This window comes from Lucilia sericata, unplaced genomic scaffold, assembly GCF_015586225.1.
Source record: "Lucilia sericata isolate MDLA Ls3-8-SP2 unplaced genomic scaffold, ASM1558622v1 Contig000409F_arrow, whole genome shotgun sequence".
In the NCBI taxonomy this organism is placed as follows: domain Eukaryota; kingdom Metazoa; phylum Arthropoda; class Insecta; order Diptera; family Calliphoridae; genus Lucilia; species Lucilia sericata.
In genome coordinates, this window is record NW_023994427.1 from 1 (window position 1) to 15,506 (window position 15,506).

The window sequence follows — 15,506 nt, forward strand, 5'->3', positions numbered from 1 at the left end:
TTAGGTTTCTCTTTATAGAGATCATCCATATTTTGTGGACGTTTAGGGGCAAAGACTTTTTTAAAAGCGGAATTGATTTCTTCCTCGTTGACATTACTCTTTTTGGACTTCTGTTTTGTGGTTAAGGTGAAAAATAAATGTATTTTGTTTAGTTTGATTTTGATCTTGATCTTTAACACTAAAATGATTTGTGAATGAAGAACAATTCGAGACTTCTAGTTCTATTTCTTGAGGCAAAACTTCTCTACACTTTTTCCATTTAAGATACCGATCATTAACATGTTTAAACTTGATTTGCCATAAATTTTACTATTTTTGGTACTTTTAATGTCTTTTCCTATTACGATCTTCTACTACGCCTTCGATATTTCTCAGTAAACTATTTTTCACTCCAAATGCGAAAAAAAAATTCCAAATTTGGGGATAAAGGGGAAATTCTAATTTCATACCTTAGCCAAACCTTATGAAACAAATGTATACCTAGTATTTGTACTTTCTTTATATACTTCAAATAGTCCAAAAATACCAAAATTGGTGAAAATTCTATTCTAGGGCACTTGTTTCAAATAAAATATACCAAACAAAGTACTGAAACAATTCGGACAATGTTTATACTTTCAAACTTGTAAGGAAATAAAATTTTACTATTTTGGTACTTTTATGTTTTTCGAATTACTACGGACTACAAAATACTTATTGCTTCAAAATGATTGAGGGTTTAGAAAAGGGCAAACGTGGAAGGAAGTAAAAGTATAGTGGCTACTTTGGAGGACTAGCGAGCGAGGCGAGGAGCGAGCGAGAGCTAGCGAGCGAGCGATAGGAGAGATAGAGGATAGAGATAGAGAGATAGAGCGAGCGATCGAGCTATCTATCATCTATCTATCTATCTATCTATCTATCTATCTATCATCTATCTATCCATCTATCATCATCTATCTACTATCTATCTATCTATCTATCTATCTATCTATCTATCTATCTATCTATATCTATATATCTATCTATCTATCTATCTATCTATCTATCTATCTATGTTTTGTTTCACTTTCTTTCAAAGGGGATGTAGATGAAAGCAATATTATTTTTCCAACTCTATAATTGAACATTTCGATTGCTTTCAGTACTGAGTCTGGTGTTGAGTATGCAAATTAATTTCATCGAAGTGTCGCTTATTTATATTTTGTCGCTTCTTCGATGATGACCTTTTTTACTTATTTGTGAACCTTTCACTCCTTCAGTGACTTTATGTTTATATGATTTTGAATAATTAAGAACAAAATTATCCTCTTACCTTATTTGTTTCAATTTGTTCGGCCTGTTTTTCCTCCTCCTTATCTAATTCCTCTCTTTGTGTGCGATATTTTTCAATAACATCTGAATGTTGAGAACGTTTTTGTTTCATAACCATAAAGGGTACAGATTTTTGGGTGTTATTCAATTCAAAAATAGTCTAAAATTTATAACAAAGCAAAAAATTAATTAATTTCCTAAAACTGTGATAGAGCAAACTCACATTATGCGGTTTAAAGTTGCGCATTTTCAGTAATAAATCATGTTTTTGATTTTGCAATTCACGCTCTTCGGCAGTAATCTCTTCCATTGTCTTAGAGGTTTTAGTTTCACTAGCAGCCGCTAATTTGGGCACAGCACTGACTATAAAGTCCTCCAAAGGTTTTAAGGCAAAGAATTTTAATTTCTTCACTCTAGCATTCGAATCTGAGGAAGCTACTGGGCGTGAGGAAAGATATTTCTTATAGGCATTTTCACTGGTACGCAAAACACCGCTCTAGAAAGAGATTTAAGCAGAAATTAAAGATAAAATTCGCACAAAAGTTTAAATTTAACTTACTATATTGGTATTTTTCTTATCTCGGTCACCGACAAATGTTCCTCTTCCAGCAGATCTTGGGGCACTGTACCAATGACGGTCGAATCATTGATATTAAATTCACGATTCAAAAACAAATGTAAATCTAACATATGAGCCGTATCATCTGTAGAGAATATGGAATAGGCAGTACCAGTGCGTCCGGCACGAGCACAACGGCCTACACGATGTACAAATAACTTGGGTTTACCGGGAAAATGTAAATTTACCACAAAATCCAACTGGGTATATCAATACCACGTGCAGCAACATCAGTAACAATTAACACGGACACTTTTTTGTTAACAAATTTAGCGGTATTGATTTTACGGGCCGAAGGATCGAGACTAGAGTAAACGGAGGTGTTGCTTATACCAGATTCGGTAAGGATCTGTTAAAGAAAAGGAATAAATTATTAAAGAAACGTTTTCTATTGGGGTATAGGAATAACTTACAAATGATATTAGTTCTACATGATGTTGAGTACCAGCAAATACCACTGTTTGGGCATCTTGAGGTATAACATACTTGAGCAAACATACCAATGTGGTATAACGATCATCCGGACGACAATAAACAAATTTCAAACTTAAGGCATCGGGCAGTTTGGATTCAACATCTAAGAAATGTTAAAAATGAACACAAAATTAACTATGCTTCATTTTAGAATTTTCCCTTAACTTAAATTAACTTAAATTTTCGTTCCTTATGAGGACCTGTAAAACCTGACATATTCCTTAACTTACCTAAACGTATTAAAACTGGATCACTTAAACCGGCTCTGGCAAAATCTACCATTTGCTTAGGTAAAGTGGCAGAAAACAACACCATTTGTCTGGAGTGAGGCAGACGATGTAAAGTTTCATTCAACTGTTCACCAAAACCCATTTCAAATAAACGATCTGCCTCATCAAATACCACATATTCTAAAGAAAACAACAAAAAGTTACTACAGAAAAAGTTTTTTAGAATTTGCTTCCAGTACTCACCTATAGCACTCAATTTCAAATCCATTTCTACACATAAATGCAAAAATCTACCCGGAGTAGCTACTATAACATCGGGACAAGTGTGTATGGCAGAAAATTGTGAATCCATAGAATCACCACCCAATACTAAAATAGTCTTCAAATCCATAAATTTACCCAATTCTTTAATAAACTTATATGTCTGCACAGCCAATTCACGGGTGGGTGATAGAATTAAAGCTCTGGCCCCTTTGGTAGGATCACGCCGTTTAAGACGTTCGAAGAGAGGTATCAAGAAACAGGCTGTTTTACCCGAACCAGTTTTAGCCATAGCCACCACATCACGTCCCTCCAATATCAAGGGAATAGTTTTACGCTGTATAGGTGTGGGCACACGATAGCCACGTTTTGTTATACCTTTGACCACCTCAAAACTTAAACCCATCGATTGGAAACCACCACTTTTCTTGGCCTTAGCCGAGGGTTTTGATTTTAACAAATTACTCTCCTCACCATTGCCTCCCTTGTCCAGCGAAGGAAAACCCGGCAAATCATCAATTTTATTCTTTCCCTGTATAAATATTATATTATTAAATTAGTTAATAAACAGGAAAATTATAAAATTACTTACCATTTCTTCTATTAAATTTAGAAAGACTGTGAAATGCACGTGTCGTTGGCAATTATTCTGATGTTTACTATGACAAATACAAGGTTACCACATTTTCATTTTTAAACCATTGAAAAAATGCTTTATTAAAGGATAAATAAATTTAATAAATCATTAATTATTATTATGCAAATAACTAAAAATATTATTTTTAGTTAAATTTTAATTATTTTAGATATTTTATTTAGTTTTAAACTGTAAATTAAAAGCAAAAACTTGTTGCTGTTTTTACCCGTAGTTTATGTGAAATCCAGCATCTGGCAGCTTGTTTCGTGTGTGTAATTTTATTGTTGCTGAGAATGGGATGAAAAAAGGAAGCACACAATTACTTGTTTTTGTTTAGAAAATAAAAACAAAATGGAAAAGCACAAAAAACAAAGGGAAGGTATGCTAGTTTACATAATGAATCTATTTCATAATTAAGTAAATCTGAAAAAATTTTTGGAAATAGGTAACTTTTAAATTAAAATTAAGAAAATTAATACAAAATAGGAATTTGTTGTTATTATAAAAAGAGAGCCACTGATTGTTGTTAACTTTGTCAGTAACGGAACGCTGGGACTTCTTTAACCTTAACCTCTGAAGTCTATCTAATATTCAAACTAACTAACTCATTAACTAACTAAGTAACTAACTAACTAACTAACTAACTAACTAACTAACTAACTAACTAACTAACTAACTAACTAACTAACTAACTAACTAACTAACTAACTAACTAACTAACTAACTAACTAACTAACTAACTAACTAACTAACTAACTAACTAACTAACTAACTAACTAACTAACTAACTAACTAACTAACTAACTAACTAACTAACTAACTAACTAACTAACTAACTAACTAACTAACTAACTAACTAACTAACTAACTAACTAACTAGCTAACTAACTAACTAACTAACTAACTAACTAACGAACTAACGAACTAACGAACTAACTAACTAACTAACTAACTAACTAACTAACTAACTAACTAACTAACTAACTAACTAACTAACTAACTAACTAACTAACTAACTAACTAACGAACTAACGAACTAACTAACTAAATAACTAACTAACTAACTAACTAACTAAATAACTAACTAACTATAGGATTTGTAGTGAAATCTGATTTTTATGAAAAATCTAATTTTATTCCATAAATAAATTTTTTAGTAAAAAAATTAGTTTTAAGTAGAAAATAAAATTTTCGTTTAAAAAAATAAATTTTAAGTGTTGTTGTACAGCTATTGCTTAGTTTGCAATCTTTGCAGATTGGGAATCTGTCGTTCCGGTTCTCATTGCTACTGAGAGCAATATTAAATTTTAAAAATTCCATTTACATTTTGTTTTGTTTTAACTTCAGTTAAATTTTTATTAATATTATTATTCTTACATTTTATACTTATATAAAAAAATCACTTACATTAAATATAAGAATCATTATTACAAATTTATATAGTAGTAACAGATTTTTTTAAAGTGTTTTTTTAACTTTAATGTTTTTTTGTTTTCTTTAACACTTAAAGACGTTTCTTTTAAATGTAAATTTTAACAAATGCCAGGCAAAATATTGCATTTCGTTTAATAGAAAAATAATGTTTATTAATATGTAATAATATTAAATAGTATGTTTGTATAAAGATATTTATGAAACTTCAATTAAAACATGGTACAATAAACAATTTTGTTAATAATAAAATTTAAAAGAAAATAAACTTTAATTTGCTTTGTATAACAATTTATACACTTTTTTAATGGTTAAAACTTTAAAAAAAAGATAATGAGTAAATAATGTAATAAGTAGTAATCATGAAGAAAATATAATTATGATTTTGCATAAAAAAATGTCATCTTTTACTTAGCATATATACAGTGTTAAAAGGGAAAAAAGGACAAAAACTCTGAATTCATAAAGTTCTTTGAAAACAACAAAATTAATTAAAATTTAAAAATAAAACTTAAATAAAATTCATAAATGTTTTAAGAAATAATGTTGTTTACTAATAATAAATTTTTAATTTTTTTCTTCATAAAAAAGGCAGCGCTCTAAACTAATTATGCTTTTAAAGACTCTTTCTGTATTTCGTTGTTGTTATTATTTTAAAACTAGGAATCGTCATCCGTGCGCTCTACCAAGAGTAATTCTTCCAATCTTTCCAGACGTTGTCGCAACTCTTCTTTTTCCTTTTGCACCAAATCGAATTTACGACGTAATTCTTCATTATTTTTGCGCAATTCCAATAATTGTCGACATATTTCCGGGGTAGTTAATAAGGGTATTACGGACGAGGATGCGTTAGCAGTTGCTTGGGTACCTACAGATTTTGTATTGTTTGCAGTATTCACTGTGTTAATATTGGCTCCCCCAATACTAGTGTTTGCTTTAATAGTGTGTGTCGTGGTGGTGTTTGGCATTTGTTGACGCACTTGCACCGTACCCATATGTTCAACACGTTTAGCTGGTACTATACGTACCGGTTGTTTGGCAACAGTTGGTTGTTGTTTTATTAGAGTCTGTTGTTGCTGCTGCGGTTGCTGTTGCAGTATTGGTTGTGTTTGCGGGGTTAGTTGTTGCTGCTGCTGTACAACATGTTGTATTTGAAATCTTGTTTCTGAGATATCAGCATCATTACTTTTTGTTTCGATTTGTATAATGTGTGCAAGGTTTTCATCTTCCTCGAGTTCATCGCTAGTTGTGGTTGTGATTTTATCAATTTTAGTATCGATTTTGATCTGAAAAGAAATTGGTTTTCAGTGAAAAGACGTATTTTTAGTATGAATTCAAATTTTATGTAAAAATTGACTTTTTTAGAAAAAATTGAACAGATATTTAATAAAAATTCAAATTTTAGGTGAAAAATTTAAAAAATTTAGTAAAAAAAAATTTTTTGTAAACAAATTATTTTTTGTAACAAATCAAATTTTCAGTAAAAACTAGGAATTTTAGTTAAGAAATCGTATTTGTTGTAAAAACCGAAATTTTTATTAAAAAATGAGATTATTGGTAAAACAAATTATTACACTATGCAACACTATTTTTTGGGGGCGAAAACTATGCTATTAGTGTATTCAAACCCCCGAAGCATTTTTCGCTGCTAGGTCAAACTTTTACGCTATCGCTAATTGAAAGTTCATAGTGAGTTAAGGGGAATTTTAAATTTAATTAATAGAAACTATTAACAAATGGGGTATCATATGAAAGCTCCTTCGAAGGGCCATTGAATAATATGTAAATCAAGAACATCCATTTCGAAATTTTCGCGGTTTCCGAATAAAAGCATATTTTTTGGAAAATCGAAAAAATTGTATTTAAACGGCTAACTAAAAGGCTAAATTAATTTTTTTTTTTGCGAAATGTACTGCTTACTGTGTATAAGTTAAATGCAGAAAGTTAAAATATATTTAAAAACTTAAAACATGGTCTATTTGAAAACTTTAATCAATAATCTTGTTTTAGGAAAGAAAATTTTTGATTTTTTGTACATTTTTTATAAAATGGCGAGAAAAAAATTTTAATTTGGAAATTATTCCACGTTTTAGAAATGCGTATGACAAATGTAAAAGTTTGATACCCTATTAAATATTTTGATATAAATTTTGAGACTGTAAAGGAATGGACAAAACCGCGAATATAAAAAGTAATAATAACAAGATTCATTTAATACATAGAAATTAAAATAAATTCGGCTAATTTGTCAAAATAATCTGTATACTGTTCAAAAAATTAAATCTTTGGTTAATATTTTAAGATTTTACGGAAGCTGCTTTATGAATATTGAAGATTTTACATTTCCTAATGCGCCTTTGCAAGGCCTTTTAAATGATACCACTATCGCCCTACTCCAATAAACATTGATAGTCTTTTGCATAACAAGTGTTTACAAAGAGACGAAAAGGACCCGAGCGAGCGAGCGAGCGAGCGAGCGAGCGAGCGAGCGAGCGAGCGAGCGAGCGAGCGAGGAGCGAGCGAGCGAGCGAGCGAGCGAGCGAGCGAGCGAGCAGCGAGCGAGCGAGCGAGCGAGAGAGAGCGAGCGAGCGAGCAGAGAGCGAGCGAGCGAGCGAGCGAGCGAGCGAGCGAGCGAGCGAGCGAGCGAGCGAGCGAGCGAGCGAGCGAGCGAGCGAGCGAGCGAGCGAGCGAGCGAGCGAGCGAGCGAGCGAGCGAGCGAGCGAGCGAGCGAGCGCGAGCGAGCGAGCGAGCGAGCGAGCGAGCGAGCGAGCGAGCGAGCGAGCGAGCGAGCGAGCGAGCGAGCGAGCGAGCGAGCGAGCTAGCGAGCGAGCGAGCGAGCGAGCGAGCGAGCGAGCGAGCGAGCGAGCGAGCGAGCGAGCGAGCGAGCGAGAGCGAGCGAGCGAGCGAGCGAGCGAGCGAGCGAGCGAGCGAGCGAGCGAGCGAGAGAGCGAGCGACGAGCGAGCGAGCGAGCGAGCGAGCGAGCGAGCGAGCAGAGCGAGCGAGCGAGCGAGCGAGCGAGCGAGCGAGCGAGCGAGCGAGAGAGCGAGCGAGCGAGCGAGCGAGCGAGCGAGCGAGAGCGAGCGAGCGAGCGAGCGAGCGAGCGAGCGAGCGAGCGAGCGAGCGAGCGAGCGAGCGAGCGAGCGAGCGAGCGAGCGAGCGAGCGAGCGAGCGAGCGAGCGAGCGAGCGAGCGAGCGAGCGAGCGAGCGAGCGAGCGAGCGAGCGAGCGAGCGAGCGAGGAGCGAGCGAGCGAGAGAGAGAGCGAGCGAGCGAGCGAGCGAGCGAGCGAGCGAGCGAGCGAGCGAGCGAGCGAGCGAGCGAGCGAGCGAGCGAGCGAGCGAGCGAGCGAGCGAGAGAGCGAGCGAGGAGCGAGCGAGCGAGCGAGCGAGCGAGCGAGCGAGCGAGCGAGCGAGCAGCGAGCGAGCGAGCGAGGAGCGAGCGAGCGAGCGAGCGAGCGAGCGAGCGAGCAGGAGCGAGCGAGCGAGCGAGCGAGCGAGCGAGCGAGCGAGCGAGCGAGCGAGAGAGCGAGCGAGCGAGCGACTAGCGAGCGAGAGCTAGCGATCGAGCTAGCGAGCGATCGATCTATCAGCTATCTATCGAGCTATCTATCGAATCGATCGATCTAGCTATCTATCTATCTATCATCATCTACATCTATATCTATCTATCTATCTATCTATCTATCTATCTATCTATCTATCTATCTATATCTATAGTCTAGTCTATAGTCTAGTCTATAGTCTAGACTATAGACTAGACTATAGACTAGACTATAGACTATACTATAGACTAGACTATAGACTAGACTATAGACTAGACTATAGACTAGACTATAGACTAGACTATAGACTAGACTATAGACTAGACTATAGACTAGACTATAGACTAGACTATAGACTAGACTATAGACTAGACTATAGACTAGACTATAGACTAGACTATAGACTAGACTATAGACTAGACTATAGACTAGACTATAGACTATAGACTAGACTATAGACTAGACTATAGACTAGACTATAGACTAGACTATAGACTAGACTATAGACTAGACTATAGACTAGACCTATAGACTAGACTATAGACTAGACTATAGACTAGACTATAGACTAGACTATAGACTAGACTATAGACTAGACTTATAGACTAGACTATAGACTAGACTATAGACTAGACTATAGACTAGACTATAGACTAGACTATAGACTAGACTATAGACTATACTATAGACTAGACTATAGACTAGACTATAGACTAGACTATAGACTAGACTATAGACTAGACTATAGACTAGACTATAGACTAGACTATAGACTAGACTAGACTAGACTATAGACTAGACTATAGACTAGACTATAGACTAGACTATAGACTAGACTATAGACTAGACTATAGACTAGACTATAGACTAGACTATAGACTAGACTATAGACTAGACTATAGACTATAGACTAGACTATAGACTAGACTATAGACTAGACTATAGACTAGACTATAGACTAGACTATAGACTAGACTATAGACTAGACTATAGACTAGGCTATAGACTAGACTATAGACTAGGCTATAGACTAGACTATAGACCAGACTATAGACTAGGCTATAGACTAGACTATAGACTACACTATAGACTAGACTATAGACTAGACTATAGACAAGAATATAGACTAGACTATAGACTAGACTATAGACTAGACTATAGACTAGACTATAGACTAGACTATAGACTAGACTATAGACTAGACTATAGACTAGACTATAGACTAGACTATAGACTAGACTATAGACTAGACTATAGACTAGACTATAGACTAGACTATAGACTAGACTATACTAGACTATAGACTAGACTATAGACTAGACTATAGACTAGACTATAGACTAGACTATAGACTAGACTATAGACTAGACTATAGACTAGACTATAGACTAGACTATAGACTAGACTATAGACTAGACTATAGACTAGACTATAGACTAGACTATAGACTAGACTATAGACTAGACTATAGACTAGACTATAGACTAGACTATAGACTAGACTATAGACTAGACTATAGACTAGACTATAGACTAGACTATAGACTAGACTATAGACTAGACTATAGACTAGACTATAGACTAGACTATAGACTAGACTATAGACTAGACTATAGACTAGACTATAGACTAGACTATAGACTAGACTATAGACTAGACTATAGACTAAACTATAGACTAGACTATAGACTAGACTAGACTAGACTATAGACGACTATAGACTAGACTTAAATATTATGTGAACTACTTAATAAATGTTTATAAGTTAGAGTAAAGAAAATATCGAGGGGGTACCACGGTATTTTCCGATTAAAAAAGTACTAAAAAAAGGACTTTCCATGACTGCCATATATTCTACAATTATGTCACTTACCTGTGAAATTTTCGATTGACCTTGCTGTCTGACATTGACCAAACGTTGGCTATAAAAAATATGATATTATATTTTATAGAAAATTTCAAAGGACCTTGAAAATATAACTTACCTCGATAAAGTTTGTGGCAACTTTTGCATAGCTTTAATATTTGTATTGCCATAAAGTTTCTTAAAATCATTTAAAGAAATAATACGTATATTCTAAAAGCAAAAAAAAACGAAATTGAACATTATAAATAAAACGATAATAATTTTATTTATAAGAAATTAACACCCACCTTATTCTTTGCTATATTAGAATTATCCTTAGCTTTTGATATGATATTCGGTTTTAATTTACTCAACGAATTTGAGTTGTTTGAAGCTGTTGAATTGCCATAAGTGGAACTATCATTACGTACTCTAACAGGCACTACAGTTTTCGAGCTATTTAGATTATTGTTATTATTCGCATTGTTGTTATTATTATTACTGCTCGTGTTATTATGTATTTTCTTAGTTTCACTTAATAGTAACTTTCCACCTTCGGATAAAATCAATTGGCGACCATTTTGTAAAGCAGTATTTAACATATCTTTTGAAGTATCATCTTCTGGGATCATAGAAATGCCATGAGATTTTAATAAGTTAATGGTGGAATCGCCTAAAATTACAGTTTCTATAAAAAAAAATAATAGTTTAAAAAATATATATAGTTTTTGTATAGAAATGATTACCTTTAATGTTTTCTAAATCTTTTATTTTAGCTGCCGCATATTCACTTTGACTGATAAACTCCTCATCTTCATCGATTTTACGTATAGATTCGGGTTCATCTATAACATCGGAAGTTAAACCCATTATAGAATTAACCGCATCAGAAGTTTCTTTCTGTAAAAGTATTTATTCAATTATAAGTTAGGATTTATTTAAAGGTTTTGTTTATTTTTGTAATAATAAAGAATTTGGAATTTTGTTGTTTTTTTTTTTTCTAAAAGTCGCATAATTTTTGGCCAAATTTGTGGATTATTTTAAATTTAATGAAAATAAATACATACACAACTTTTGAATTTTTTCTTCTGTTGATTGTTAATGAATTTATTCGAGTCCAATATTGTTGATGGATATTTGTTTTAAACAAATATTTTGTTTAAATTTTATGTATAAATAAATGTTTTAAAAAACAAAAGAAAATTTATTTAATCAAAAGTTAAAGTGGAATATTAAATGAAATACATATTCCGTTACTATAACAGATTTGCAGACTATAATCATGAAACCCTTGAAATCATTAGGGATTTACAATAAAACCTGCAAACCTGCCAAGTATGGAACCAAGCTTAAAGCAAAACTACAAAACGTTTAATCAGACTACAAATTTTTAATTTCGAAATTAGATTTTTATTAATTCTCAAGATTTGGATATAATTTTCAATGAATAAAAGTACTCTTGAACATATTCAATTTTTTCTCAAAATGTTTAAGTTCGAAATTAGAAAATTTAAAAAATTGGCCTCAAATTAAACTAAAATTATGTTTTTATGAATCCTTATAATTTAGAGATAATTTAACAGTTTTTAAAATTTTTCGAACATAAGTTCGAATTTTCGAATTTGAGTTCAAACAAACTAATTTTTCGTTATTACATTGAAAATACTTAAAAAATTCATGAAAATTATCAAATTATTTTCAATATATTTTTAAAAATATGAGAAAATGCAAAAAAAATTTGAAAATTGTTTTCAAAAAATTGATCTCAATTTATATAGAAATTTTTAAATACTATTTTTTCATACCTCATGTTCTTCATTAAATTTTCGACTTGCTTGCGATTGACGAGCCGTTTCCAATTCTTCCAACAGATCAGCCTGTTCAGTTAATACGGCCAAAGCCAAGGGGGTACGACCAAACTTCGTGACCAATGTAACATCCGCATTATGTTTTAGCAGCAGACGTACTATAGACTTGTGACGTTTCTCAACGGCCCAATGTAAAGGAGTCATGCGTAGCTAAAATGTTTTATAAAACCATAAGATAAACATGTTCCCGGCACTTAAATCGCACAACTTACCATATCCCTGGGATTTACAGCACAATTTTTCGACAATAACAACTCGACAATCTTTTCATTGCCATAATAGCAGGCCAAATGCAAAGGGGTACGATCAACTTTAGTTTTGGAGTCTTTATTAATGCCGCCATTAAGTAAAACCTGGCATATTTCTAGTTGATTGTTCATGGCAGCAAAATGTAAAGCCGACATGCCCAACTGCAAAAACAAAGAGCCACAACAACAACAACAACAAAGTAAAAAAATCGTCATACAAAATAAAAAACACAATAAGAAACCTGTTGCTTTCTCTTAGCAAAAAGCAAAAAACTTACCCAATCCGAAGTGAAAGGTGCTCCTCTGGACAAGGAATTTTTCACTCCCTTCAAATCAGAATCTCTGGCATATTGTAGTAATTGTTTGCCCAAGTCCACAACTGTTGTGGGTACACTCAAAGTACTCAATGACTTGTTGTTTATTATCTCACCCTCCGTGCGCTGCAACAATCAAACAAAACAAAATTAAACAAATTACGCTTAAACTTAAACAAATACTTACAATTTTGTAATTCATTAGATTAGCCAATTGGGCTATAGTGGTTGTACCATCCTTGGTGGGAAATACTTTGCCGTCTGCTCTTAAGGTGGCCACAATTTTGTTACCACCACCTACCATTTTGAGGCTTATTTTCACGAATACCTTTGCAAACTTTAGCTTCTATGGTAGTCCACTAGCACTTATAGCGCAGAGAAAAAGTAAATTTATTTGTAAAATTATTGTAAAAAATAAAATTAAAGGAAAAGGAAATAAACGCACTATTTTCCCAAGCTTTTTCTGGTTCCTCTTTAAATTTGTTTTACAATTATTTTCTTCTTTAAATTTTCATCGTTTTTATTTTGTGCAGGCATTCGTAAATGCCATCAACTGTTAGAGTTGCCAAGTTTAATTTGTGGAAAAATAAGGGTATAAAAAGAAGTAATAGATAAATTCCTAGAAGAATGGCAATACTGTTAACATATGTTACACAAACATCTGGTAGCTTCAAAGGATTTCTTAAAAGGAATCTGGTAACATTATCCGGTTCTGATCTTGGCTAATTTTAGTTTAAAACCAGTTTTCTTTGCAGATTACACTAGTCATCAAGTAATTTACAGATTTCTTACTAATTTTGCGGAATTTAAGTTTTTTTTTAAATTTTATTAAAATAAAATGATTTTAAGAAGATTTTCTGATTGAAATTTGTAGAAATAAAATTTAGAACTACAACTGAAGTAGAAGTGAAGTGGAACTGAACTAAAACTGAACTCAACTGAACTAGAACTGAACTAAACTAGAACTGAACTAAACTAGAACTGAACTAAACTAGAACTGAACTTGAACTGAACTAGAACTAAACTAGAACTGAGCAAGAAATAAACTAGAGCTGAACTAGAAGTGAACTGAACTAGAACTGAACTGAACTAGAACTATACTAGAACTGAACAAAAACTAAACTAGACTGATCTAGAACTGAACTAGAACTGAACTAGAACTGAACTAGAACTAGAACTGAACTAGAACTGAACTAGAACTGAACTAGAACTGAACTAGAACTGAACTAGAACTGAACTAGAACTGAACTAGAACTGAACTAGAACTGAACTAGAACTGAACTAGAACTGAACTAGAACTGAACTAGAACTGAACTAGAACTGAACTAGAACTGAACTAGAACTGAACTAGAACTGAACTAGAACTGAACTAGAACTGAACTAGAACTGAACTAGAACCGAACTAGAACTGAACTAGAACTGAACTAGGACTGAACTAGAACTGAATTAGAACTGAACTAGAACTGAACTAGAACTGAACTAGAACTAGAACTGAACTAGAACTGAACTAGAACTGAACTAGAACTGAACTAGAACTGAACTAGAACTGAACTAGAACTGAACTAGAACTGAACTAGAACTGAACTAGAACTGAACTAGAGCTGAACTAGAACTGAACTAGAACTGAACTAGAACTGAACTAGAACTGAACTAGAACTGAACTAGAACTGAACTAGAACTAAACGAGAACTGAACAAGAACTGAACTAAAACTGAAATAGAGCTGAACTAGAACTGAATTAAATTTTTGTTTCATTTTACAATAAGAAATTATTATTAATAATTTTTAAAGATTTCAAAACAAATTATTTGACAAGTACTGAAAAAAATTAGAACAAAATTAAGAAAAATAGTAAATTATTTGACATAATTCACTTAATCAACAGTTTTATAAAATTTTTTATTTTATGTTTTTGTTCCAAAATCAATTTTATATAAAATTTCGTCTATATCTCCCTTTTCCATATGCTAAACTTAATTATCGTAATATCGATAACTTTTTGTCACCACTAACCTGCAGCAATGCAACTCTGACTCTCTTTAATCATCAAAACAAAAACACAAATGGAACTTCCTACAGGAATTCTTGCAATATTTTTATGAATATCTAATATAAAGATGTACTATGAACTAAAAAATAAACACGCAACTATAAAGAAGCCATTAATTTTACACATTTAGCCCAAAGTCCTGCGCATGTTACCACATAAATATCTTTACACCACCACTTCCACATCCGTCCAATAGAAAACGGAAGTCGGTAATTTTAATAATTCTAAAGAAAATAGCTTACCTGTGATAAAAAACTGATAACTAACATAAACTATAATAATTTCTTCAATTTGTGGCACAAAATTTATACAGTTTTCTTTTGTATTATTAAAGTTTTTCTCGAAAATATAATTAATGTTTACGTGCACACACACTCAGTTTCAAGGGAAATGACAGACTAGCAAATAAGTTTTGTTCGTGTTTTGTTTTTGTTTTACTTTTCGTCCGAGGTTGGGAGTTCTTCATTAAGGTGTAGAAAGAAGGCAATTGGGATTAGTAGGAAAAGCAGGTTGATGATTATAAACAAATTTTTAGTAATTGATTTGACAAACATTTTTAAAAACTAAATTTATGGAACATTTTTTAAAAGTAGAAAATTTGTCAAAAATTAAAAAAAGATATGAACAAGAATTATAAAAAAAAATTATTAGAAATTTCTAAAAACAAAAAGAAATTTTAATAAAAAATATACAAAAAAT

At 33.2% G+C, this 15,506-nt stretch overlaps 2 protein-coding genes across 4 annotated transcripts; both read right to left on the reverse strand.

The window, feature by feature from the left end:
• Positions 1–1,291: 1,291 nt before the first annotated feature.
• Positions 1,292–5,360, reverse strand: LOC119604614 (ATP-dependent RNA helicase DDX54-like; the record flags this gene model as incomplete). The annotated part of the gene is made up of 9 exons (XM_037957345.1): positions 5,354–5,360; positions 3,467–3,474; positions 2,857–3,406; positions 2,614–2,793; positions 2,323–2,486; positions 2,126–2,258; positions 1,879–2,048; positions 1,514–1,786; positions 1,292–1,450 (listed from the first exon to the last, which is right to left on the reverse strand). Coding segments are annotated over exons 1-9 (1,644 nt in total), but the record flags the coding sequence as incomplete, so codon positions are not given.
• Positions 5,156–15,192, reverse strand: LOC119604618 (probable basic-leucine zipper transcription factor N). Of its 3 annotated transcripts, none has more exons than XM_037957352.1 (11): positions 15,050–15,192; positions 12,945–13,122; positions 12,722–12,883; positions 12,408–12,605; positions 12,133–12,345; positions 11,395–11,415; positions 11,074–11,227; positions 10,636–11,015; positions 10,467–10,558; positions 10,355–10,403; positions 5,156–6,228 (listed from the first exon to the last, which is right to left on the reverse strand). In XM_037957352.1, the coding sequence occupies exons 2-11, from the start codon at positions 13,059–13,061 to the stop codon at positions 5,602–5,604; spliced, it is 2,013 nt and encodes a 670-aa protein (XP_037813280.1). In that variant the 5' UTR covers positions 13,062–13,122; positions 15,050–15,192; the 3' UTR covers positions 5,156–5,601. The 3 variants fall into 3 exon arrangements, with proteins under 3 accessions (XP_037813280.1, XP_037813279.1, XP_037813281.1); XM_037957351.1 differs by lacking the exon at positions 15,050–15,192 and adding an exon at positions 13,203–13,357; XM_037957353.1 differs by lacking the exons at positions 11,395–11,415; positions 15,050–15,192 and having other exon boundaries at positions 5,157–6,228; positions 12,945–13,287.
• Positions 15,193–15,506: the final 314 nt, after the last annotated feature.